Genomic DNA, 27324 nt, shown 5'->3' with positions numbered 1-27324 from the left:
CGTGTAAGTGGCCCCCCTAAAAATATCGTAAAAAACAAAACATTTTATTTTGTCCACGTTCTCCACTTTTCTTCCGCTGCTTACTCAGTTCCTTGTTCGTCCAACCGGAAGACGACGGTGGATGCCACGTGGCCATCGCCCTGGGCACCTTATTTCTTCAAATTCGCGCAGGCGGAAAGATTCAATCTCTTGCAAATCAGTTGGCTCCCCAGCATTCTATCAATTGCTGATCGAAATCACTCAGAATCGAGTCGAGATCTACCGTTCGAAGCCCTCTAGCCCTGCAATTGAGGGCCATTTGGACTTCTGCGGCTTAAAGTTCTCAGAAATTAGTGGATCTGCGGGCCGATTTTTATCTTTTCGGTGACCTTTTCGGAGGATTTCAAATTTCCACCATGAATCCTGAATAGTAAGTATCAGAAACTTAAAATTTACGTTTCTAGCGAGCTATTTGTATTGGAATTTGAAGTAGTTAAATATATTTTCTGTGTATATGCACCTGGATTTTATGCCATTGGTTGCATTTAAAGCATATGATTCATTGGAATTTACGGTATCTGGTATTTATTTTTCTGCATATACAACGAATTTGAGCTATAGCGTCAATCTTATGCTTTATTCGCCCTAGTTCCTAAAGGGATCTTTGAAAATTACTGCGATCTAACTTTCTTTAAATATTTTTTTGCCGTTTGAGGGTTCAAGATCCACATGGTGGCGAGTCGATTTCCTTTTGGAGGAAATATTGGCGGAGGCAATAAAGCATGCCAATAAGACATTGCTTGCTAATTTAAATATTAACTGGAAATGCAAGGCACTTTGATAAGGATGTCTAAGTTTGTTGGAAGATCATGCTTTGTCAATGCATTGGCGTTAGGCTGATCAAATGTTTTACTAGAGGCATAGCACATGTACCGGGAACAACCAGTTCTGAAATGAAGTTATACTTACAAATTGTCCTAACTTTGACGTACCTATTCTTTGCAGTGACTACTTATTTAAGCTTTTGCTAATTGGTGATTCTGGTGTTGGAAAATCCTGTCTTCTTCTGAGGTTTGCGGTAATGTTCAACTACCTTCCCTTTCTTTGTTGCCTTTGAATGCTAGGTTTTGAATTGGCACAGTTTTTGCCATGTTGCATGGAAGGAATTTTGTTTACATAAATGGAAAGATCCCTCTCTGCAGCGATTCCATTATGTAGTTTATTTACGCGGGGATCAAAACTGTCGTATTAAGGTAGTTACAGCTCAAGCCAGTCATACTAATTATTAGTACAAATTGACTGTAGGATGATTCATATCTGGAGAGCTATATCAGTACAATTGGTGTTGATTTTGTAAGTGATCTTAGTTGCTGATTTATTTTAAAAGTTTCATTTTGATTGTAAATGTTTTAATACTGTGGCTTTTCCAGATGTATAAATTTGGTGTTGTGCAGATCTTATTTATTATCAATTGTGTTTTGTACAGAAAATTCGTACAGTGGAATTGGATGGGAAGACAATAAAACTTCAAATTGTGAGCATGCAATGCCATGAATTTTGGATTGTGTAGTCTTGCTATTGCATGTTATCTATTATTTATTTTTTGGTGCAATGCATGTATTCCCTTTTTGCTGTTTTCCTCTAAAATTTAAATATATTTAAAACAGGAAGTAGATTGTTACATTGAAGTCATTCGGGATTTTGCAGTAAAACTGTTTGTGCTTATTGTGCTGCTTATGGTAATAAAGACATTTATAGCATATCTCTTGACTAAGCTGTTCGATTACAGTGGGACACCGCGGGACAAGAGCGGTTCAGAACAATAACAAGTAGCTACTATCGTGGTGCTCATGGTATTATTGTAAGTACAGCTAGATTTCCAATCGTATCGCTGATTTATGTGATGTCATAGAATGCATGCGTTTTACTTCATTTGGGTCATCTACATGTAACGGAAACTGATCCATCCCTGTTAACTTCAGTTTCTTATTATGCTAGCTTGGATTTGCAACTGTGTCAGTTTGGGAAAGATGGGGGTTCTCTTGCAGACATCCATCAAATTTGGCGGTAGAGCTGATTCATAGATTTATTCTCTCTATGATGAATGTCTATCCGGTGATTGTGTCGTTTATTTTAGTCAAACAAAATCTTTTGAGACCTGTAGCAGTCATTATGTGGGAATTTTTTATGGTGTGCGTGGTGGAAATTTCTGTTCCTGTCCAGTTCCTCTGCATGTGAGCTCCCATATTAACAATTTGTAGTTTAGCTTTAACTCTAAAGAAGCTTTGGGCTACCCTGCATGTGCATTTTTTTTAGTAATGGAATTAGCATACCTTAGCAGTACTTATTCAAGAAATGTGACTAGAATATGAAGGTTGATGTCCTTGTTGTGCTGAGAGGTGCTTTACCGCTTATGGGGGAGATGTTGTAGCATAACATAACGAAAATGGATATGATAATAAAAGAAATTAAAAGACAACAATAACTAAAAAGAGATTGCATGTCAGCCGAAAAACCAAATTTGTATACATCTATCTATAATTTGCTCAAACTCAACATGTAAACTTAAAAACAGCCTAGATCCATCTTAACTCAGGATCTATTAAGGGCTGACAGGGATTAAATGATAAATCCATTGAGGTGCAAACCTTTCCTTAAGTTTTGCACTCTGAAAAAGGTGAAACTTGACCTATAGGAATTTGATCTGTCTTGGTGCTTGATAGATCTGGAGTTAAGATAGATCTTGAATGCACAGTCTATTGATATTTGTTGTCAATGGATTCCTTGTGTACTTGCCGTCTGTATGCTAACATCATCGAACGGTATGAATTAGAAATTAAGCTTTCAAAAAATCACACAAAAATTGATTATGATGCATAACAGGAGTTGGATGTAGAGTGTGTCAAACATGTGTTTTAGAATATGAAGATGAGGCAAATAATAATTGTTGTGGAATTGAATGACAGTGAAAACTGACTTCACTGGGTGGTCAGGCTGCGCCTGTCCTTTTAGAATTATTGCTAATCACATGATATGACCGTTGATTGATGCATTGAAGATTCCATTTTAGTAGAATGCATTACCATATACGGAAGTCGTCATGTTGGGACTATTGGGAGGAATTTTTACCATGCTTTACTGACAAAAGCAATGCATCAGGTTGTGTAGTTCCTGGATTGACTGTTCTAATTTCTAAACAAGGAACATGAGGGGCGATAGCATATTTCTAAGAGTTTTAAAAAGTATGAATAAAGCGATGACAAAATAACAACCTCCACTCTAAGCCCAGAATGATATCTTTCGAGGATTTATCGAACATCATTTAGAACACAGGAGCTGAAAGGTAACGTTAAGAGAGGTTGAGAGCCATCACGTTACATTCAAGTCCATAACTAATCAAATATTTTTACCAGCTAGAAATGCAATATTTGAATCACTCAACAGAAGTCACAGTAAATGCGAACTCACTAAAAAAAGGGGGATCAGTGTGGCTTTTTACATATGCTATTAACGACTTAAAACTTATGGAATGGATATTTCCAGCATTATGCTTGGGGAAAGACAAGAAGCACACCTTCCTTGGGTTAATAATGGTGCAATAAGCTTCAGAACTTTTTCCATTCAATTGAGTTTTTCTCACAATCAAGGTGTTGGATAATTTATGTATGTTGTAATATTGTCATAATGTTGAGAAGAAAGATGGGATTGGTTGGAGCTCAGAAATGGTAGTATGAAGAATATTCTGTAGGGTTTGGGAGAATTGGTATTAATGGTACTTTTTTTTTGAGGTCCACTTTTTCAGATTCTATTTGGTAGCTGATGTCTTTCGATATTATCAACTCCTCATTTTTTAACATTCCTAGTGTTCATAGAATAGTTGCTGGACATTATAATATCTTTTTCAAAATTCTATTTAAAGAAAAAGATACACAGTATAGGGCATGTTACCAAAAAGATGAGAGCAGATGGGCTGTTGCCACAATCCAGATCAGGGGCTAGAAGTACTGTTTACCAAATTGAAAGCCAGAACCTAAAGGACCTAAGAAGCTACACTGGCACAAACTAAAATTCTTACCTTGACAAAACACAAGTTACCATGCCGGTGATGAACATGAACCTGGCAGAGACCAAATAGCTTATCTTTTTATATGATGAATATTCTTTGTTTAAATTTTTACTGGAGTTTGCTGATTTTCATTTGTCAGAGTATTATTTTGTACTAGCAATTACTTAAAACAAGCTATTAGATTTACTGAATTTTCATATTACGCTGAAACTAAAATTTTCCATAATTAGATGTTTATCTCTTTGTTCTGGCAGGTGGTATATGATGTTACTGACCAGGAGAGTTTCAACAATGTCAAGCAATGGTTGAATGAGATTGATCGCTATGCAAGTGAAAATGTGAATAAGTTGCTTGTTGGTAACAAGAATGATTTGACTGCTAAGAAAGTAGTTGATTATCAGACAGCCAAGGTAATTTCATATGTTAACTCATCTTCTATCAAGTAATACGTTTGGAATTTATTTTTCTGTTAATGGTCTTTTTGGTGTGGTCCTGAGTAACATTGGTGAGGCTTAGATTATGTTCTTGGTTGCCTAGTTTATGTTAATTTTCTTTCTAGCTAAAATTCAGTTGTGTAGAATTAGCTGAGATTTCCTGTTCATATAACCCTTTTGATTGGCTTAATGGAAATCAGAATTCTTCTTAGTTCTAGAGCCTCATGAAGTGCTAATGACAGATCTCCATTAATTGGGTAAATGTGATGGAGATGCTGCCTCTATGAAGACCTGCGAATTATCACCACACATGCACACATATTGTACTTGCACACTGATATTATGTAAATGCAGATTTACTAGGTTATTTGACTGATTAGGGCTTTGGGAGATGATCTAGGTTATCTTACTTATGTAGGTGCATTTAGAGATGTAGTAAAAATCGTACCATGTTTTGCATGGAAATGAATATATAACAGAGCTGTGTGAAAACAACATAAAACAGCTATGGAATTGCAAGAAGAATTGATAATTATTGATCATCATGTGGATGTCAAAATGTAAATAAAGAATTATTCAAGATTCATGTAAATTTAAAGATAATTTTATTAGTTTTCGATTATAACCACAAAAGTTACTGACTGGAGCTCCTATTTTCTCTGTTTCAACAGTCATTAAATGTTTTCATAAAATGGTCTGTATTTGGTGGTTTTTTCTTTAATAAAATTGGAAGCATACTCTTGTGGATGTGGGATAGAACAACGCATTTTTTATGGCATAGTGAAAACCATGATATTGATTTTCAATGTAGTTCATGACCAGGCTTTTTCTTTAAGATATTGTAAAATTTGTTAGGCTCTAGTATCCGCTACGGAGAAACTATAAACGAGTTTTATATTCAGCAACAGTAAATAAAGATTGAATATTGGATTATTTTTTGGAGTTGAAGGACAAATACCAACTCAGAGTTTGTCTTCAAATATTGTCACCATTTGCAGGGTTTATATTCAGCAAATAGCATTAAGAAGAAAATCTTAATTTAATTTGTCCTTGAATTAAATTGTAATTCTGATTCTCATAGCAACTTGTGATAGTAACTAAGTTAATTTGACTTAGTTGGCTCGGTTAATTCGAGTTGGGAGTCTATCTGAGTCATGTAGAGTGGTTCCTAAATTTTAGGGGCCCAGGTTGAGTTCTTTTTAGTTGTAATTATTTAATTCAGGTTAACTGAGTTAAATTCAGTTAAACTTGTTTCAACTAATGGAGGAATTAGTGGGAGATCCAGTAGTGGGGTATAACCTGCAGTAGTGGGGTGTAACTAGCACTGCTCAACTAGTAAACTGAAGATTCACTCATAATTAACTCATGCATGTCAGATCAGAGAAAGACCCAGTTGAGATTGGAGTTCAAAGACAATGTACTATCAGTTGTAAAATCATCTAAATTAAATAGATGGTGCATGCAATAAGAAAGCCTAAAATAAATCATTCCTTAATTAGAAAACTCACTAATTTTAGCCATTCGAATTGCCTTTAAAAGGAGGAATGAAGGCACAAGTTTAATCATTGTTTTGGTGAGCACGAGTTGGTGATACCAAGCAATAGGAAGCACAAGTTTGTGCGTGGAGCTTGTGAGGGGAAGGTATGCCAAGAGAAGCTTGTGCACATGCTGGTAGTGAGATAGATAGAGATAGTGCAGAGGTTTCTCGGGCTTGAGTAAAGCATTGTAATCTTCTCATGTTTTTTGATTAATGCAATATACAGATAGCAGGGGTTTTTCGCTGTGGCTTTCCTCAAAAAATCATTTTGTTTTGTGTTGATTGAATTCTTTCTCGTATGCTTTGTGATTTCGCGATCGTTTATTTGTTTTTGCTGACGAGTAGAGTAGATTCAAGTCTATTGTTTTAGCATATTACAATCTGCAGTTTGAATATACAAGGAATTTCTACATGGTATTAGAGCTATATTTGTAGAAATTTCTACATGGTATCAGAGCTAGATTTGTAGAAATTTCTACATGGTATTAGAGCTAGATTTGTAGAAATTTCTACATGGTATCGAAGCTGAAATCACAATAGAAGAGAAGAATTCAAAGTTGTCCTTGCAGATTGATGGAGCTCTAGTTTAGGGCAGATCCAAAAGACCCTATGTGCAAACTTCTTAATGGAGCAAGAAGGTTGCTAGTGGGCAAATCAATGAGCCAATGTTTAGTGACACAAAAAGGAGTTTTGATCATTGATATTGGCAAAATGAGGAGTAGAGAGATTTCCCACAGGGAGATCAAGACTCAGAGGGAGTCTAGTTTCAAAGGGAGCAACCCTATGGAAGCTAGTACTTCAAGATCTGGGGAGATTAGACTCCTGATTGCAGTAGTTATAGCAACAATGCAGAAGCAGCGACATAGCCGTAGCAACAACAATATGAGTAGATCAGATTTAGCTAATGCATGCAAAGCCTTGAGGAGCAAGGCAGAGACTAGATATTTGGTGGTTGAGAGGGAGCATGAATTACTTCTCAACATGTAGTTTCAGAAGCAACGTCAGAAAGTTGTGGAGCAGCCACAATTGGAGAAGCAGAGAGGAGTCCAAGTGGTGAGATTTATCAGTAGGGTCCACAGGGGGAGAAAAACACACAGGGCCATGAGAAGGAGATTTGGCTATTTTAAGTGCTGGGATAGAGGTTATTATACTGTCCAGCGCTAAAGGCACAGAGTCGATAACCGGATCTATCGACATGTCGGGCCTGGAGGGAGGCCTAGGGATCATATTGAGCAAAGATTGAAGAGATTCATTTAAAGAGGAGAGGGGGAGAGAACAAGTACCCGCCGATTGGGGAGTAGGGTCGATTGTAACCACCTCCTCCTGAGCCTCCCAATGAATATCCTAGTGATGATCCTGCTCTAGCAAGACCTCTATCTCTGACTGCACACTTTGGTCGTCCTGAATTTCCATCGACACTTGCTCACTGTCCTGTTGGTTCCTCAATTCCTCTGTCTGTACCATTTCCTCCACTTCAACTTGAGGCCGATCCTCTGACCCTAGATTGCTTCTATGTCTTCTCCTTCTGAATCCCAGGGGACAATCCTGTGCTAAATGTCCATACTTATGACATCTATGGCATCGGAAAGGTAACTGCTCATAATCAATGAGCTGAGAGTAAGAGTAATCTTGAAGTTGAAGATGAATTTTCTCTGCCAAACCCTCCCTTGGGTCTAATCTTACCAAAACGTGAGCCAAACTCCTATTTCTTATTTCCATGAACGACATATCTGCCTCTAGTAGAAAACCCCAAGTGTTACCTATTGCTCTGAAAACATCCTTTGTCTAGAGCTACGGGGGGAGGGCCGGTAGTCGAACCCATACTGGTACCTCTGCAACCTTTTCTCTCTGTGCATCAAACAAAGGTGTCCACCTCTTGAAAAGAATTGGCGCTCTCCCAAAACACCAGTTTTGCTTCATAACCCATTCCAACGTACAAAATTTGACCATAAACCAACCCCTAGCCAAAGTGGTCACTTCGACTTGATGATTTGGTGCCTCGCTCCATGCCTTGGCTATCCATTCTGATATGTAATTTGCTGAATATTGTTTACCTTTTGCTCTTCCAAGCAATGTTAATTATGAGGCTTCCATGGCCTTATCAATCTGGATATCGACCCCAAGAACTAAATTCGGGCTTGCCATCTTCATCTTTATAATTTTTCCTTTCTTCATCTTCGCACCGTTGTTCCGGTCCTTTCAGGCTGCTCCTGAAAATGATTGCCCCTCTTGCTCATCGATCCCTTAGAGAGAAGCCCTAACCTCTCCTTTGCTACTCATTTCCAACTGGTAAAAACCCCAGGAGCTATATGCTGCCCCGCCTCCCATGGGTCTGAAGTTTGGAGCTGCTCCTCCACCTCCTGGGTTCCGAAACTTTGGAACCCTTCATCTTCATATATCAATGTTCCAGAAGAGGAACCGACCACTCTTTTTTGCCCCCTGGTTTAAGTTGAATCTGCTCCTACCCCTTTAGTTTGTACCTGAATCTCTTGGAGAGAGACCTCTCCTGTCTCCGCTTCCGGCTTGAAGATTTCACAGAGATTAATCGCCTCACTAGCCTTCTAGCTCAGCGTATTCTTACATGCATTAGATCTGTTCAACCTTTTTTCCCCCCATCGACTTCATTTTGCACCAAGTCCGTAACCAAGCATGATTTCAGGTCCTCGTCTCCCCGAACACCATTGCTAATGACAATGTCCTCCAACCCTCCCGAAAAAATTCCCGATACAACAAAACACGAGAGGATTTTTGAGCTTACTCGATTCTTCGTCGACTCCCCTGTAGTCTGAACCATGGATGACGCTGCTGTTGCCTGACTCTCCAAGAAACTAATGTCAGACCCCCAGCCCCTTTGAAACACAGGGAATTCCTGCTTCCAGAAACCCTAATCTGCCTTCCGAGCTCCAATCTATCAACGCACCTCCCAATTTACCAGCCGTAGATCTACTTGGACGAATCACCTTGGCTAGGTTTTGTTGAGTAGGCTCCAAACCCCAAATTGATAGAATATCTTTCGGTTCGGACTCTAGGTCGACACAGTCCCAAGGGTTGACCATTTCTATTGTCTCTGCCTGAAGGGTGAGCAAACACCCGTAAAACCTCCCGTTGTTAAGCTTCTGAGACGGGCACGTGTAGGTGAGGGTAAACACTAGTAACACAAACAAATAATGCTATAAAACCCTCCTTTGAAATCGCCTGTCTACCTTACTCTGTTTCCAAGCGGCTCCGTTCCCCAGGTGAAATGTTAGGTTGCCAGGTTAGGTTGCCAGGTACGGCCTATGCGTTGGTTGGTCCCTGCCACCGGCCGCCAAACGTACAGACTTTTTTGCTATCCATTCTCGTTCCCAATGTAGCCCTCCACCGAAACCCTAATCGCCATCGCTCTTCTTCTGTTTTCAATAGTTTGGTCAGTTGTTCATCTTCCAATTAGTTCTCGTAGCAACTTGTAATACTTAACTAAGTTAATTTGACTTAGTTGGCTCAGTAAATTTGAGTTGGGAGTCTATCTAGAGTCATGTAGAGTGGTTCATAAATTTTGGGGGACTAGTTTGAGTTCTTTTGAGTTGTAATTATTTAATTCAGCTTAACTGAGTTAAATTCAATTAAACTAGTTCCAACTGATGGAAGATTTAGTGGGAGATCTAGTAGTGGGCTGCAGCCTGTAGTTGTGGGGTGTAACCAACACTGCTCAACCAGTAAACTGAAGATTCACTCATAATTAACTCATGCATGTCAGATTAGAGAAAGACCCAGTTGAGATTGGAGTTCAGGGATAGTGTACTATCAGTTGTAAAATCATCTAAATTAAACAGATGGTGCATGCAATCAGAAGAAGGCCTAAAATAAATCATTCCTTAATTAGAAAACTCACTAATTTTAGCCATTTGAATTTCCTTTAAAAGGAGGAATGAAGGCACAAGTTTAATCATTATTTTGGTGAGCATGAGTTGGTGAGACCAAGCAATAGGAAGCATAAGTTTGTGCATGGAGCTTGTGAGAGAAAGGTGTGCCAAGAGAAGCTTGTGCACATGTTGGTAGTGAGATAGATAGAGATAGTGCAGAGGTTGCTCGGGCTTGAGTAAAGCATTGTAATCTTCTCATGTTTTCTAATTAATGCAATATACAGATAGCAGGGGTTTTTGGTTGTGGCTTTCCCTAGAAAATCATTGTGTTATGTGTTGATTGAATTCTTTCTCTTGTATGCTTCGTGATTTCGTGATCGTTTAATTGTTTCCACCGATGAGTAGAGTAGATTCAAGTCTATTGTTTTAGCATATTATAATCTGCAGTTTGAACCTACAAGGAATTTCTATAGGTTATGTATTAAGCAACATGAAATAAATATTGTGGAGATAAGATAATATACTTCCAGTCGATTTATTGAAGGGAAAAGCAAACACTTACATATTTATCACTTTGCCTGAGGAAGTGGAAAATTGTTCAAACAGTTTGCTTATGAAATTGGAGCATTAGAAGGTGTTTGAGAAAAGCTATCAGGGTGAGTGTGGCGAAAACAAATGGGAAAGAGCCTAGCTTGAAAGTGTTTGAAGGATGCACTGTTTTTATATTCCACCTGGCCTATTGTGGGTTCCTTTAAATCTGCACATGTGAATCCGTTGGATTTGAACTAGTGGCATGGAAGAGATATTACTTTGATCATAGTTGCTGCTAACCAAATCTTCTGGTTTTGTCTCTTGCACGCAACTAGTTGAGGTAACGCAATATATCTCCAAGTGGGATGGTTCCCTAAGAAAACTGTACAATACGTTAAATGTTTTTTTATTAATTAGTTTTTGGAACTGTACAATGTGTCTTGTGAACAAGAAATAACGTGTAGAATTCTTTAAGTTGCAGACTCACATGTTAGTATTATTGCCAGTCTGTGATCTGTTATGATGCATGCAAGATTTGTCATTGGCTGAATCATCCCTTGTAGGACAACTTTCTGACACCCATATATGTACAGTATAAACAAAGTCAAAATAATTTATAGGATGTATTCTGACAGCTAGTATGGAGGCAAATTGGTACAAAAATTGGATTTCTTATGCACCTCTATATGGGGTGTCCCATTGTCTAAGCTATACCACACTTGTGAGTTACAGGGGAATATGGGAAAATGGGAGTACTCGGAAAACCAAAATAATGATGGATGCCCTTGAGTTTTAAAAATATTTGAGATTTTTTGGTTGCAAGAAAGGGGAATTTCTATGATAGTGGGCCTTTGCCTATGAAAATAATATTGTGAAGTCTGAAAATTAGGGACCCTCAGGTCCCATGCTCCTTTGACAACAGGAACTATTATCTGTATGGTAACCATATTTGTTCCTATAACCTGAGTTGTACTGCATTGCTTTAAGTGCTTTCAAAATTTATGCCCATTGTTACGAAAAACTTTGGATTCCATGTCCCACCAAAACCCATGATCTCTTTCATTAATGTTATTGGAATGAAGATTTGCTTCCACCATCTTTTCCTTTTACAGTTTTGCTGAACCTCTGGATTTACACAACATTCCAGTTAAAATTGCTGATTATTGGACTTCTGATCTTTTCCATAAATTGCTTATGTAAATCATTATTTGTTTTGCACATAGGAACATAAAAATAGACTTATTGGACTTTTGATTTCTTTCATAAATTGCTAATATAAGTCATTATTTGGATTCTACATAGGAACATGAAAATTGACTTACGTCTCATTTGATTCCAGACTAACTCCTTTAGCCAGGGGAAAGATATTTCTATGCTTCCTAATGGTCCTATTTTTGTACTGGTTAGAAGGGTTAGCCTGTAATTGAAGCAGAGATGCTAGTCTTAGTTTTAGTGTTTCTATATCTAAAGCAAATAATGATTTACTGAGCAAACATTTAGGAGTAATCAAATTCTGATGTGTGTGATATGTCAAATAGAATAAAAAACATAAGGAGGTCTGAACTTTGAATCACTTATCGAGCCTTAAATTCTAATATACCCTTTGGGTAAAAGTGAATCACTTTCTCCATTAATGCCATTATTTTTCCTTCTGCTTTATTCTATGACTTGCGTGGTGCTGTTTTTTTTCCTTTGTCTGACATGGTATGAAAGCAGATCTGGGTTTTGTAAGGATTCTTTGATAATGTCTCAATCTTTTTGGTATGAGCGTCTGATTTGAAATTTTCTGTGCATTTTTATTTTGTCCTGGCTTTGTTAGCTGTTTTATTAAAAACCAGTTGCTTTCTGTACTTCGTAAAAGTGTTGCATGCTGGAAAATAGAGGAAGGGATGTGTTTTAATGAGCTATTCTTGTACGGTTCTAGCCCATCAATGGCTGGTCAAAACATTGAAGTAAACCAAGTTTGAGATCCTGCATATCTTTGGTAACACTCTTTTGGAGGTGTGTGATCTGTCTCATACTCTTCTTGTTGTGTGAGGTGGTGCTCACATGCTGAGATATTGGCATCTCAATCCCTGTCTAACTTGTCCTGATGGAGACCTGAAATTCTCAGCTGCAGTTGATTACTTAATTATTCTGTTTTTTCGTGGGCTTTTCTTGAGCTTCAGATTAAGACCTGGAAGCTCGTAGCCCTAGTCTAGGTACATATGCCAACACAATCTCTTTGGCTTATGTTCCCTTTGTAGGAGTGCTTCTTTTTAAATGCACAATTTCATTGATTTCTAGCAAACAAATCTAAGAAACCCAATTGAATTGAGGAAATATTGGAGGAGCTTGAACTTTTATGCTTTAGCTTGAGTCTTCAAAAATGCATTGCAATGCTACTTGGCTGTGTGCTGGCTTCTTGAGAATTCTGCATATAGAGGTTTTCTTGGCTTGTGATTGCATGAACTTTCATGTGCTGTTGTGACATTCAATTGATGGCCTCTACAACCTATTTGAACCTGTGCTCCATTTCCTTTGTCTGTGGTGACACTGTGTCAATCGTGGTGGTGAAGAATTGTTCACGTTTCTCACTGGCTTTTTACCAAATAATTCTTTCGAAATGCTGAAGTGCTTAAGTCAATCCTTAAAGACGCTGGTACAGGGAACCGTTGTTGGTGCAGGATATATTAATAGATGTGCAGGCTGCTGTGGACATGCATATGGCACATGAAGGGTATCATGTACAGGTTGGGTACAGATGAATGGTGATGAGGACAGTTACATGGCACATGCAGGAAATCATGTATAGTGCATGGTTGCAGGGTACACATGTAAAGTACAAACTTCTCTCAGTTCAGCAAATCGGCTGGAGGATGACTCAACATGCTATTTTTGTATAGTCTTTAGGTGGGATCAGTGCTGTGTTGGACGTTGTGACCATTAAGATGGGTATTGGGTGTAGTGGTTACTCAAGTATGTGCATTTTCCTTTAACAAATTGTGTGTGTTAAATATAATAAGAAATATAAGGAAGGTCAAGCATCGCTTAGGAAACCTTATATTCCGATGTGCACTTCAGGGAAAAGTGAATAACCTCTTCCATTAGTGGAACTTCGTTTTTCTTTATGCTGCTTTCCATTGCTTTAATGGAGTTTATTTCAATTTTTGGCTCTGAAAAGAACCTGTGTATCAGCAATTTTACCATAATCTAACAGGAATCTAGCTGTTGGGAGAGTCTGAGGAGCTTATGAAGGCAAAAAACAGTGAAAGGAGATTTTCAGAATCTGGCAACAGTGGTGGCAATAGATATCACCCGAGACATTGAAGTACACTGCGTTGAATGAATGAAGCGCTGCCCTGGGACAATTGAGAACCAATGGCAGCATCACTCGCAGCCCCACAAACAGTACAAATGGCAGCATCACCTGGGACATGATTGGCACCTTAATAATGGTGTTTATCATGTCTCCATTTGGTTGTTTTTTGGTTTATATATCTGACATTAGTGACAGATTCTGTGTTGTGGCAGAACCGAGGGTCTAATGTATTTTGTAAGGACAGAAGTAAATTCTGTACAGCTATATAATAGGTCTGGGTTTCTGGTATGTAGTTAGCATAGTAAAAAAGGCAGGGACCTGAGAGACTAATTTCATCAAATTGCTGCAATGTAATTTTATAGGCAAAGGCCCACCATTTCCAACTTTTTGTATTTGGTTTGACTTGCTAAGGATTTTTGATCTCTTCATCAGGGGATTCAGAATTTCAGATATATTAGTTTTCAGAGGACTTGAATATATCCTTCATCATCTTACAGTTCAACAAGCATTCCATTGATAAAAGTACTGGTTAACAGTGTTGGTATTTGTGAGCCCACACTAAAATCTAGATGTAGAGAAGAAACAAAAAAGATAACAAGGAAGCATTCAGACAAGACAAAGATTTACATGGTAAAACCCTGACAGCATGTGAAGGAATATCCCCAGGGCAAGGTATGGGTATTCTTATTGCTCAAGAAAGAAGATTACAATCTTCTCAGATCAGGCTTACAACAACACTAACATACACCTCTCGGGCTACAAAGATGTATCTTTAACATCGCACTGTTACATGCGTAACATGACTGCCTCTGTTACATAAACCACCACTATTATGCAAACCACCAAATATTTACTTGAAATAAATTTTCTTTTTAGTTGTTGTCACGATTCCAACAAATAGAAATATTGGCTTTCAGATAACTGATTAAGATTCATCAGCCATGTGTCATAGACATTGGTTTCCAGGTTTTTACTGGCATTTAAACATTTAAACCCTCAGGTATTGATAGGAAATGTGCTTTTAGTGCGGATGGAAACATTGTCTCGAAGGGAATCTAATTTATGAGCATGTATTATGGACACTGAGATGGAGGTGATGGTGGATACGGATATGCCATCTAAAAGACAAAAGTTTTGGATACAATATGGCCAAATGTGCAACATATCAAATTAGATATTATACACGTGCAAAGTATTTGTCTTAAAGTATGATGCTAACTATAAATTAGATTCCATGGAGAACAAGAGTTGTCAAAAAAATCTTACTAAAGCTACAAAAGTCGATTTTTCTGCATGGCCCTGGATGTAGTTACTGTTTGATTTTTAATGTACCTTGGACAAGTGGTTTCCCATGGGTTAGTCTCTACCTAGGGAAAATGTCCAAAATAATTCTTTTTCTTAAGTGTGACAAATAAAGTACAATGTGGGTACTTTATTTAATGGGTGAGTTAAAAAATAGAAAGTGAGAATTAAATGCACATTTATTCTCATCCCTTGATCTAAATGAATTTGAGCCATTAGATCTTAGGGTTGCCCGAAAGTCATTTAGGGAAACAAAAGGAGGAAAAGAAAAGAGAGACTGCATTAATTCTTCATGAATAGATTGGAGAAAGGAGGTTGAGAGCTGGAGAAAAGTTCTGAAGGAGAAATTTGTTGCAGCAAGTTGAAGGAGTGATTTCTGGACAAAGTTGGGCATGGAAATCAAGGCATAGAAGACAACAGAAGGTATAGTACAAACAACATTTAATGCTGTGAGTTGCACGCCGTTTGAGAGAAGTTTTTGAGTTTTTTTTTTAAATAATCAGTACAGTCCATACAGTGCGGTATGGACATCCGTATAGTCCATACGGAATTCGTACAACACAATATGTATCTGTACAGTACATATTTTCAGCGTCAAGTGGGCATGGAAATCGAGGCAAATTGGGCATGGTTTTCAAGGAGTTTTGCGCTGAAGAGATAAGTTGTATTTTGTTGTTTTGTTTTGTTTGCAAATGTATTTTTCCTGAACTTGAAAGATAAATAAATTTGAAGAGCTCTCTAATGAGTGTCGCTGGTCTATTTATGTCCATATTTATTTTCAGCATGTGTTGACAGTGCCATGTGTTTTAATCTGAAAATTTCATTTCCAGAATTCTATATGTTAAATGTATGTTTATGGGAAAGGGCATTTAACTGAATGAGAGTGATAAGGTGAAATTGAAACCGGGTTGGGATTGCAGGAAACTTTTTAGTCATCAAATTTCAACATGGTATCAGAGCTACTGGCTGAAAATTGCTATTTGAACAATAGACAATAGTTTGGGGCAGCAAAAAGTGCTTTGGACAACAAACTGGATTTTTGGACAACAAACTCAGTTTGGACAACAAACTGATATTTTGGGACAGCAAGATGAAATTTCACACGGACTGAACTTTTGGGACAACAAGGTGTGTTGGAAAGTTCATTTCTCTATTTTCTTGGTTTTGTAAATTTTGGACAACAGTCATGGCCATGTTCTCAAGGATAGAGGACAGACTGGATGGGATATCCAACTAAGCTGTTTGGAAGGACAAAATTTAAATAGTGTTCGAGGGGGCAACAGTTTGGGACATAGTGTGGCAAGTGGTTGACAACAAGATGAAATTTCACACAGACTGAACTTTTGGGACAACAAGGTGTGTTGGAAAGTTCATTTCTCCATTTTCTTGGTTTTGTAAATTTTGGACAACAGTCATGGCCATGTTCTCAAGGATAGAGGACAGACTGGATGGGATGTCCAACTAAGCCGTTTGGAAGGACAAAATTTAAATAGTGTTCGAGGGGGCAACAGTTTGGGACATAGTGCGGCAAGTGGTTGTACCTCCTACTGCTGCAGAGGAACTTGCTGAATTCACAAAAAAATAAGGCAAAAAGGATTTTGATGGATAGTCTGAAGGATCATGTGGTTCCTCAAGTGAGAGGAAACACATATGCATATAAGATGTGGACAACTCTAACCACTCTCTATCAGAGTACCAATGAGAGCAGGAAGATGGTGCTCAAAGAACAATTGAAGAACATCAAGATGACAAAGGCTGAAAGTGTAGTTCATTATCTTGGTGGGGTCAAACAGGTACGTGATGATTTCACTGCTATTGGTGAGGCAGTTGCACCCACAGAGTTAGTCAGATAGCTGTAGCTGGACTTCCTAAGTCTTGGGAGGTCTTTGGAGATGTTGTTACCTCTAGGGAGAATATTCCCAATTGGGACAGATTCTAGGATGATTGTGTGTAGCATGAGATACAAATGACTGGGCAGTGGTGGGGTGAAGATAGCAGATGAGGAAGATGTAGCCTTGATAGCCAGGGGAAAGAACAAAGGGAAGGCCAAGAAAGGGGCCTCATCAGATGGGGCTAAGGGAAAGGAGAAGAAGAAGAATAAAGATACAGATATGTCCAAAGTCAAATGTTGGGCATGTTAGAATGTGACACTATGCTGCTACATGTCCTCAGAGGAAGAACAAGGGGAAGAAGGTTACTGCAGCTTCAATAGAGGTGGAACTGTTTGCTTCACAATTTGACAAGGACTTTGCATTATTACTTCTACATCTAGTAGGAGTACGTCATCCGATGTGTGGTTCATAGACAGTGGGGCTTCCCGCCATATGACAGGTGCACAAGAGTTCTTTTCAGAGCATGCAGAGAGGGAACTTGATATTGAGATTGTATTAGGAGATGACCGCACTGTGAGAGTTGTTGGTGTGGGGACTGTGACCTTTGAGAGGGAGTCTTTGCCTCCTTTGAAGGTCATGGATTTTTGTATGTTTTAGGGATGAAGAACTTGATTTCAGTGTTTTCTATGGAGGAGAAGGGGTTTGACGTCACTTTCTTAGGAGGGCAGGTATTGATGCATCCCAGGGGAGCTTCCATCTCTTCGGCCAAAGTGATTGGAGTCCGCTCTGGGAAACTATGCAGGTTCAGTTTTCAGTCGGTAGGAGCATTGGTGAGTAGCACATTTGGTAGCACTCACACTAGTACCACCAGCAGTTGAGACTTGTGCGAGTTATGGCACCGGAGGATGGTGCATATTCATCATGGAGCTTTGAGAGTACTGAGGGAGATCACTACTGGAGTTCCTGATTTTAGTGTCGAGCATTATGAGGTTTGCAAAGGGTGTGCTTTGGACAAGTACACCAAGTTACCATTCCCAGCTAGAGACAACAGATCTACAGGTATACTAGACTTGATTCATACTAATGTTAGTGGTCGTATGTCTCATGTGTCTTTGGGTGGTTATGAGTATTATGTTATATTCATTGATGACTACTCTAGGAGGACTTGGATATATTTCCTGAAGACCAAGGGTGAGGTCTTCAGTCGCTTTAAAGAGTTCAAAGCTCTTGTGGAAAAGCAGATAGGTAGGAAGATTCGGGTCTTGAGGTCAGACAATGGTGGTGAGTACACCGATGGTGGGTTTTTTGACTTCTGTGCATAGGAGGGCATTAAGAGAGAGTTCACAGTTCCTTACAATCCCCAGCAGAATGGGGTGTCTGAAAGGAAGAACAGAGCTATTGTTGGGGCTGCTAGAGCAATGATTCATGATCAGGGGTTGCCTTTGTTTTTGTGGGTTGAGGCCTGCAATACTGTTGTTTATCTTCAGAACAGGAGTCCTCACAGAGTATTAGGGAATATGACTCCGGAGGAGGCTTTCACTGGAGAGAAGCCTCATGTGGGACATCTTCGTATCTTTGGATGTCTCACATATTCTTATATCCCCAAGGAGCAGAGGATGAAGCTGGAACCCATGACAGAGAAGGGTATCTTTATGGGTTACAACGAGAGTTCGAAGGCCTATCAGATCTTCATTCCTTCTAAACGGAGAGCAGTGATTAGGAGGGATGTAAAGTTCGAGGAGTAGAGGGCCTATTGGAGATCACGGGAGTATGATGAGAGAGAGTCACAGACTTCTCCTCAGCAGGGAGGTCAGGTACAGGGAGCAGGACCTCAGGGTTATAGATCGACTGGTATAGGAGGTACTCCAGTGTTAGTGAGATTTGGGGCACTAGTGGCGAGTTCACTGAGCACTTCTTTAGGGAGTCCACTGGTACAAAGTTCACATGGCACTTCAGCTGACAGAGGCATAGGTGCCGGTACAGGTCCTTCGAGGACAGGTGCTAGTACAGGAACACCAGGGTCAATTGGCAAACCTTCAGGTTAACCAGACTGGGAGGCAGAGGATGAGGTTCCCTACGGGGAAGCTTCTTCAGGGAAGAGGAGGCCCAAGTGACTTCAAGACACCTTGAAGGAAGCGGAGTCCGTTGGTCCTTCGAAGAGGGTGAACAGGGAGAGTGTGCCACCTGAGCAGTTTTGCAGTTATGTAGCCAAGGTTACCAACATTGTTGACTCTGAGCCTACTAGCTATGAGGAGGCTGCCAGCCAAGAGGTATGGAGAGAGGCTATGGTGGAGGAGTATGCCTCTATCATTAAGAACAATGTCTGGGAAGTGGTGCTTAGGCTTGAGGGCAAGTCAGTTGTGACTTCCAGGTGGCTCTACAAGATCAAGCATGCTGTGAATGGCAACATTGAGAAGTTCAAGGCAAGGTTTATGGCTAGAGGGTTCTCACAGATAGAGGGAGTTGACTATGATGAGACCTTCGCTCCCATAGCTCGGTACACTTCTATCCGGTCCCTTATTTCTATTGCTGCAGAAATGGGTTGGCAGATCCATCAGATGGATGTGAAGACCACATTTTTGAATGGATTTATAGAGGAGGAGGTGTATGTTGAGCAGCCACAAGGCTTTGAGGTACTTGGGAGACCCATGTATGCCGGTTGAGGCAAGTACTCTACGGACTTAAGAAAGCTTCAAGAGCTTGGTATTCGAGGATTGATGCTTACTTGCAGCAGATGGGTTTCATGAAGAGTGATGCAGATCCGAACCTATACTACATTGTTGTAGGGGATGATCCGCTCATTCTTGTGTTGTATTTTGATGACTTGTTCATTACTAGGGCAGATAGACTGATTAGTGGTTGCAACGAGGATCTTTCTATGGAGTTCGAGATGGACATTGGGCTAATGCATTACTTTTTGGGGCTTGAGGTGTGGCAGGAGGAGGGGCATATCTTTTTGGGGCAGGGGCAATATGTTGTGGATGTGTTGAGCAGATTTCACCTGGCAGACTGTAGACCAATGTCTACACCAGTGATCACCAACTGGAAGAAGCTTCATGCTTTAGATTCTAGTTTGGTGGATCCCACATTGTATAGGTAGCTTATTGGGTCCTTGATGTATTTGGTCAACACTAGGCCAGATATATGCTTTGCAGTGAACACACTTAGCCAGTTCATGGTTGAGCCTAGGAGGGTGCATTGGGTAGCTGCAAAGCACATTCTTCACTACGTGCAGGGGACTATTGATTATGGTCTGGACTATAGGCGGGGAGATGGAGTGAGGTTGGCAGGTTACACAAATTCAGATTGGGCAGGGTGTGCTTCTGACAGGAAAAGCACTTTAGGGTGTTGCTTCAGATTGGGTTCGACAGTTGTGTCATGGTTCAGTCGAAAGAAAAAGTCAGTTGCTTTGAGCTCTTTTGAGGCTGAGTATATGGCTGCTAGCCAGGCTAGTTGTGAGGCCATTTGGCTTCGCAAGTTGTTGTATGGCCTATTTGATTAGAAGTTGAGACCGACGGTTATTCAGTGTGATAATCAAAGTTGCATTAAACTCACGGAGAATCTAGTGTTTCATGACAGGTCAAAACACATTAACATCAGATATCATTTCATCAGGGACTATGTTCAGAAGGGGGCAATGAAGCTGGAGTATATATCAACAGATGAGCAGGTGGCCGATGTTCTTACGAAGTCCTTGCCAAGACGTTAGCATGTCCATTTCAGGGACAAGATGTGTGTGGTGAGAAACACTTTCCTCGGTAAGAGGGAGTGTTGATTTTTAATGTACCTTGGACAAGTGGTTTCCTATGGGTTAGTCTCTACCTAGGGAAAAGTGTCCAAAATAATTCTTTTCCTAAGTGTGACTTTATAAAGTGAAAGTGACTTTATAAGTGGTAAAGTCAATGTTAAATTATAAAGTGAAAAGTGACTTTAGACATAAAGTACAATGTGGGTACTTTATTTAATGGGTGAGTTAAAAAATAGAAAGTGAGAATTAAATGCACATTTATTCTCATCCCTTAATCTAAATGAATTTGATCCATTAGATCTTATGGTTGCTAAAAAGTCATTTAGGGAAACAAAAAGGAGAAAAGAAAAGAAAAGAGAGACTGCATTCATTCTTCATGAGCAGATTGGAGAAAGGAGGTTGAGAGCTGGAGAAAAGTTTATGAAAGAGAAATTTGTTGCAGCAAGCTGAAGGAGTGAAATCTAGGCAAAGTTGGGCATGGAAATCAAGGCATAGAAGACAACAGAAGGCACAGTATGAGCATCATTTAATGTTGTCAGTTGCACGCCATTCGAGAGAAGTTTTTGAGTTTTTTTTGAAAAATCTGTATAGGTTGTACGGAATCCGTACAGTACAGTGTATATCCATATAGTACATATTTTCAGCTTCAAGTAGGCACAAAAATCGAGGCAAAGTGGGCAACATTTTCAAGGAGTTTTGGGTTGAAGAGTGAAGCGAACAAAGTTCCTGCTAAAAACTAATTACTCCAGAAAACATGGAATATATAGATTATTATTTATGATTATTATCTTTTACATTATATTTATACCATTTATATATTTTATTCGTTACATTGCCTCCTTCCTCAAAAAGCGTTGTCCTCAAAGCTTGTTGATGACAAAAGGCTTGATCTCTTTTTCGGCTTCAAGTGTCTTTCTATCTTGGAACAGTCATCTTCGTCGATACAAGCTGATATGATCTTCTTAGAGACAAACAGAATTGTCGCACTGAGAAGGGATCAGACCATCCCAAATTAATCTTCGTATAATACTCCGATCACTGGAATTTTGTAACGACTTGTTAGCATAAGACTGGATTGATTTTACGTCATTATTCTCTGAAACATCAATTTGTTGTTTCTGGTTTGAATGGTCCCGATATGTAGCATGGTTGAGTTGTCTACTCTCATGATTCGGATGTCGATATAAAGTTTTTAGATTTTCTTCTGGCGAAGATGTTGTTGAATTGGTTATGGAACATTCACTTGGGATGTCTATTATATGAACTGCAACATCTACATGTGTCGTTTCTTCAACTGACTTGTCTTCTTGAGCTATCATATTCACGGGATCGGTATTCGTTCCCTTATTTTCAATTTGAACGGTTGCGACTGGAGATTCTGATACTTCTACTTGAGTGACTTGTTCCAACTTATCTTTTAATGCTTTCTTATCCTCAAGTTTCTTAGTTTGATTGAGCAGACTTTGATTATGGTTTCTCAAACGTAAAAGTTCATTGGTTTTCGATTCATCAACCTTATTTTCAGTGTTTTGAATTTTAAGTTTTTCATCTTTTAGATTTCTGATTTGTTCTAATAAATTTTTATTAAGGTTTTTTAAATGCAAATTTTCCTCTTCTTGTTCTGATAAATGCTGCTTGAGTTCTTTCTTTGATACTTTAGTCTTCTTTACTTGTGCAAGTAATTTTTCGACGTGGTCCTTGAGACGAGAAATTTCTTCATCCTTTAACATTATTTCTTTGTAATGTATATCCACAAGATTTTTATGTTCGCAATCTAACACTTCCTTGCTTTGTTGAATTTTGGCTATTTTGTCATTCTCTTGATCTTTTAGTTGCACTTTCTCGGTACACTAGATAACGTCATTCTGTGGAAGTGATGATGGATATAGAGAATCGATGAAGGAATTCATTCTCTTTCTCTCCTCAGCCTGTCGCTCCATTCTTGTAATTAATTGTTCTATATCTCTTGCGATTGATTTTTTTTGTTCCCAACTCAGGGATTCCATATTTATTTATATTTATATTTTTTATTTATTTATTTATATTTTTATTTTTTAAATTTACTTCTCTCTTTTAAAAATCTAATATATATATATATATATATATATATTTCAAATATTCTCTTCTTCTTCTTTTGTTCAGTCTTTTAATAATTTTTTTATATAATAATATTTTTTTTTTTAATATATACAATTTTAATTTATATATATTATAAAATTATAATTGTATAAAATTTATATATACTTTTTTGAAACCCACTTTTCCTTTTATATGTAACTATATAAGGCTTCTATAGTATCCCTTTTTATAATTATAATAATATTTTTTTTCTCAGAAAATTTGGATGAGACATGACTCTTGGTATGGTCACAATCTTTAGATTTGACGATTAAAATTATTTACATCACACTTTTTTTCTCCAATGTTATCAAAATATCTTTTACTTTTAAAATACCATGGGCAATTACCATGGGTTGTTTCTAAAACCTTGGGTAATGTTCTCCATGTAAAATGTAAAACTTACTACTGGTTTCTAAAATACCATGGGCAATTACCATGGGCTGTTTCTAAAACCTCGGTTAATGTTCTCCACGTAAAATAAAACTATGTAAAACTTACTACTAGTTTCTAAAACCACGGGCAATTACCAGTGGTTTCTAAAATACCATGGGCAATTACCATGGGCAATTACCATGGGCTGTTTCTAAAACCTCGGTTAATGTTCTCCACATAAAATGTAAAACTTACCATTGGTTTCTAAAACCACAGGCAATTACCATTGGTTTCTAAAACCACAGGCTTCTCCACGTAAAAAGTTTTAAATATACTTGAAAAGATTACTGCTTATCTTTATTATGCACTTTTTATCAATAATGTAAAACCCTTATATATATATATATATTTTTTTTTTTTTTTTCACTTTTTTTTTGTTTGTTCAGAATATATTATTTCCTTTCCTTTTTTTTTTCATATACCCTTCTTCTTTATTCTTTATTATTTTTATTTTTATTTTAAATAGTAGCAAATGGCCAAAGACCTAAAAAATGGAGAATCTCCCAATGTGTGGTGAAACGCTTCAATTATGACAGCAACAAGGTTGATGAGAAGTTGATAGCCAAAGGCCTGGTGATCAGCCAAATGTGGCTCCGATACCAAATGAAGCAAACAGAGTTCCTTCTAAAAATTAATTACTCTAGAAAACATGGAATATATAGATATCCATTGAGGAAATAAATATTATATTAAAATGAATAAGAATAGAATGAATAATTTACAAATGAGAATGAGAGGCTTGCTTATATATTTTCACTTTTTTTTTGTTTGTTCAGAATATATTATTTCCTTTCCTCTTTTTTTTCATATACCCTTCTTCTTTATTCTTTATTATTTTTATTTTAAATAGTAGCAAATGGCCAAAGACCTAAAAAATGGAGAATCTCCCAATGTGTGGCGAAACGCTTCAATTATGACAGCAACAAGGTTGATGAGAAGTTGATAGCCAAAGGCCTGGTGATCAGCCAAACGTGGCTCCGATACCAAATGAAGCGAACAAAGTTCCTTCTAAAAATTAATTACTCTAGAAAACATGGAATATATAGATATCCATTGAGGATATAAATATTATATTAAAATGAATAAGAATAGAATGAATAATTTACAAATGAGAATGAGAGGCTTGCTTATATACCAAGCAAGTGTCTCTTCATGAAGAGTCATGTCCTATTAGACATGCCTCTTCAACCTAATTACTAGCTTAACTAACTATTATTTATGATTATTATCTTTTACATTATATTTATATTATTTATATATTTTATTCGTTACAAAGAGATAAGTTGTATTTTGCTGTTTTGTTTTGTTTACAAATGTATTTTTCTTGAACTTGAAAGATAAATAAATTTGAAGAGCTCTCTAAAGGGTTTTCCCCGGAGAAGATTGAAGAGATTTTGCCTGGGTCTAAGTTGACAAAAAATCTGTGTATTTTTATGTGTGTTGCTGGTTTGTTTATGTCCGTATTTATTTTCAGCATGTGTTGACAGTCCCATGTGTTTTAATTTGGAAATTTCATTTCCAGAATTCTATATGTTGAATGTATGTTTGTGGGAAAGGGCATTTAACTGAATGAGAATGATAAGGTGAAATTAAAACAAGGTTGGGATTGCAGAAAACTTTTTAGTTATCAAATTTCGACACTGTCGTTTTGAATATTATTACCTCTGAATTTGTATAATGACTGTTAAAATAATGGTCTCATAGATAGACGATATACTTGCCTAATATCTTACTATTTCCCTATCAAATGCTTTCTATGCAGCAATGCATATACATGATATGACATGTAATCTGTTCCAGATAGCGCTGGATTGAATCACATATAGATTTATGTTTTATTAATTCTGGGATTAGGTTCGTAAAGGGTCTGATACATATCCAAGGATTCACCACTTTATTGTGGCTTTGATTCACAGTTCTATAAAATTGTTAAAGCAGAGAAAGTCCCAGTCATTTTAATATGTGATTTTTCAAGTGTCTTAGACACAGCCGTGTGTGTTTAGAAAAGTATCAAAGGCTTACTCATAAGAGTGAATTTCAAACAGTTCTGTGGATTATGTGGAAATATTTAAAGATTTTTTCTGCTGGATGTTGAATGCTTTCTATGATTGCCCTGTATTATTTTTTTGTGGTTTGGTCGATGCTTGGACTGGTTGTAGTTTTTGCATAATTTTTATTTTAATAAAGTTGTAGCATTCACATTCAGTACCAGTCTGTCTGAGCTATCCTCTTTTTTATATACCCTGAACTTTTTGAATATAAGTCATTTGTATTCTACTCCCAGGCATTTGCAGATGAAATTGGGATTCCATTTCTAGAGACAAGTGCTAAGAATGCAATAAATGTTGAGGATGCATTCTTGACTATGGCTGCTGAGATTAAAAACAGGTATGTTTTTCTTTACTACAAGCCTTTATTTTTATTTTTTTTTGTTTCTTTTGGTCTAATTGAATGACGAGTTTACTTGTTTTTATGTAAGGAATTGCCCATCAAAGTAAAATACAGAAATTGTCTTTGACAGATAAATGGTAAAGGGAATTTTAGAAATGTGTTGGCTGTCTAGGAAATGATGAAAGATTATCTTCTGCTATAGCCATTGCTAATAATTTTTATTTTTTAAAAGAAATGTTGATGAAAAGCTTGTCAGATCATGTAGTTTTTGTCTACAAGGTACACCAAAACATATTCAACAATTCAAGTACAACCCTGAAACATGAATAACAAAGTGCTAAGATACCATTTTCATCAAATATTGATAGCGTTAGGTTCCTGTTATTTCCTAGTATGTTTGTCAACCTTCTCTAGAATCTAAAAGATTCAAAAGACACTTATTATCTTTGATTGGGAGAGTCTTCCTGCGAAGCTTTGTACAGATGTTGTGCTTTGACATTCTTTTGTGTTTCACAACAAATTTGGAGTATGCATCATCTTTGATCATGTTCCACCTCAGTTGAGATAATGAACTATACTACATATTTGGTCATTCTTGTTCTTGCTTTTACTCATGGTCATAGGCATCATCTTGCTTACAAAGAGGTAAATGTTAGTTTCATAGTTTGTACAGTTCTGCTAACAGCAAATGGATTTAAGTTGTTGAATATGGGTTGCTTTTACAGCTAATTTTTCATGTTTTTGTTTTGGAGAATTCAAACAGTGATATCAAAGATAACAATCAATTTTTAAAGATAACAACCAATTTTTGATTGCAGGATGGCAAGCCAACCTGCGATGAATAGCACAAGACCAGCCACAGTACAAATGAAAGGACAGCCTGTTGTCCCCAAAAGTGGTTGCTGTTCGTAGATAATTCACTTCTAGTTACATCATGGTTGCTGAAGTTTGTTATATAGTTACATCTTGGATTCAATTGATGGGCACCTTGCAATGGCTCCTACGAGGTCCAGAATTTATGGAGATCTTGAACTATCTGTTGCAGTTTGGACCTTGTTTAACGGGTTTCTACTTTTTAAATAATCTGTATAGCAATTTACTGTTGTACTTTGCCCAGTGTGACAAAACATTTCATATGTTCTCCAAGGATATAGCAGTTTGATCCTGGTATTTGCTAGAGGGATGTGAAATATTACCTCTTCATTACTTTACCAGTGCTCTTACCAAATTTTAGTTCTTATTGTTTAGTGCCTGCTGAATATTATTTTTTTCTGAAATAGAGCTATTCATTATTTTTTACATTGCAACAATAAGTTCAGTTTTGTTGGTCTTGCAGCAGAGAATTTATGGTACTAGAGGATGAGATTTTATGGTATTAATTTCCCACGAAATGTTTTTGTATTCCATGACCATTGCTTTCCCTGTTAGGAATGGAGTTTGATTACTTACGAATATGCTCCTTATTGGTGCTTTTGGTTGAAATATTTTGGTAACTTTTTCCATTACCTCGGTGCCTTTCTAAAAACATGTCAACATTTAGGCCACAAAGTTACAGGGTGTTGGGTCTAGTTACCCATGATTCAGTATTTTGAGAATGGTAAATATGGCATGATCTGCGCCGTTTGAGAGGCTCCTAGTAGATCCCTTAGTCACATGATATTCATAAAAACTATAATTCTTAGAATTAAGAAATTTTACAATTTTTTTGCAAAATACTATGGTTGACATTTCAAAGTTTCTCCATGACATATAATTTGTTTCTAAGAGACATTATGAAATTCTAGTTAGAAAGAGACATGGTCAGCTCC

At 37.7% G+C, this 27324-nt stretch overlaps 1 protein-coding gene across 1 annotated transcript; it reads left to right on the top strand.

The window, feature by feature from the left end:
* Window positions 1-89: 89 nt before the first annotated feature.
* LOC149145983 (ras-related protein RIC1-like) lies at window positions 90-26815 on the top strand. The gene is made up of 8 exons (XM_089448765.1): window positions 90-409; window positions 985-1057; window positions 1285-1332; window positions 1466-1513; window positions 1769-1840; window positions 4300-4455; window positions 25410-25513; window positions 26335-26815. The coding sequence occupies exons 1-8, from the start codon at window positions 396-398 to the stop codon at window positions 26426-26428; spliced, it is 609 nt and encodes a 202-aa protein (XP_089304891.1). The 5' UTR covers window positions 90-395; the 3' UTR covers window positions 26429-26815.
* Window positions 26816-27324: the final 509 nt, after the last annotated feature.

Source organism: Pinus tabuliformis, chromosome X, assembly GCF_031772625.1.
Source record: "Pinus tabuliformis cultivar Carrire ecotype Pingquan chromosome X, CPIR1, whole genome shotgun sequence".
NCBI classification, from domain to species: Eukaryota; Viridiplantae; Streptophyta; class Pinopsida; order Pinales; family Pinaceae; genus Pinus; species Pinus tabuliformis.
The sequence above is the reverse complement of the archived record's forward strand: the minus strand, read 5'-3'. Positions and strand labels throughout refer to the sequence as shown.

Bases quoted from the DNA above. Each gene is read 5' to 3' on its own strand.
- LOC149145983 (XM_089448765.1), top strand. The intron at 1,058-1,284 runs GTAATGTTCAAC...AATTGACTGTAG, and splicing joins GTCTTCTTCTGAGGTTTGCG to GATGATTCATATCTGGAGAG. The intron at 4,456-25,409 runs GTAATTTCATAT...TTCTACTCCCAG, and splicing joins TTGATTATCAGACAGCCAAG to GCATTTGCAGATGAAATTGG.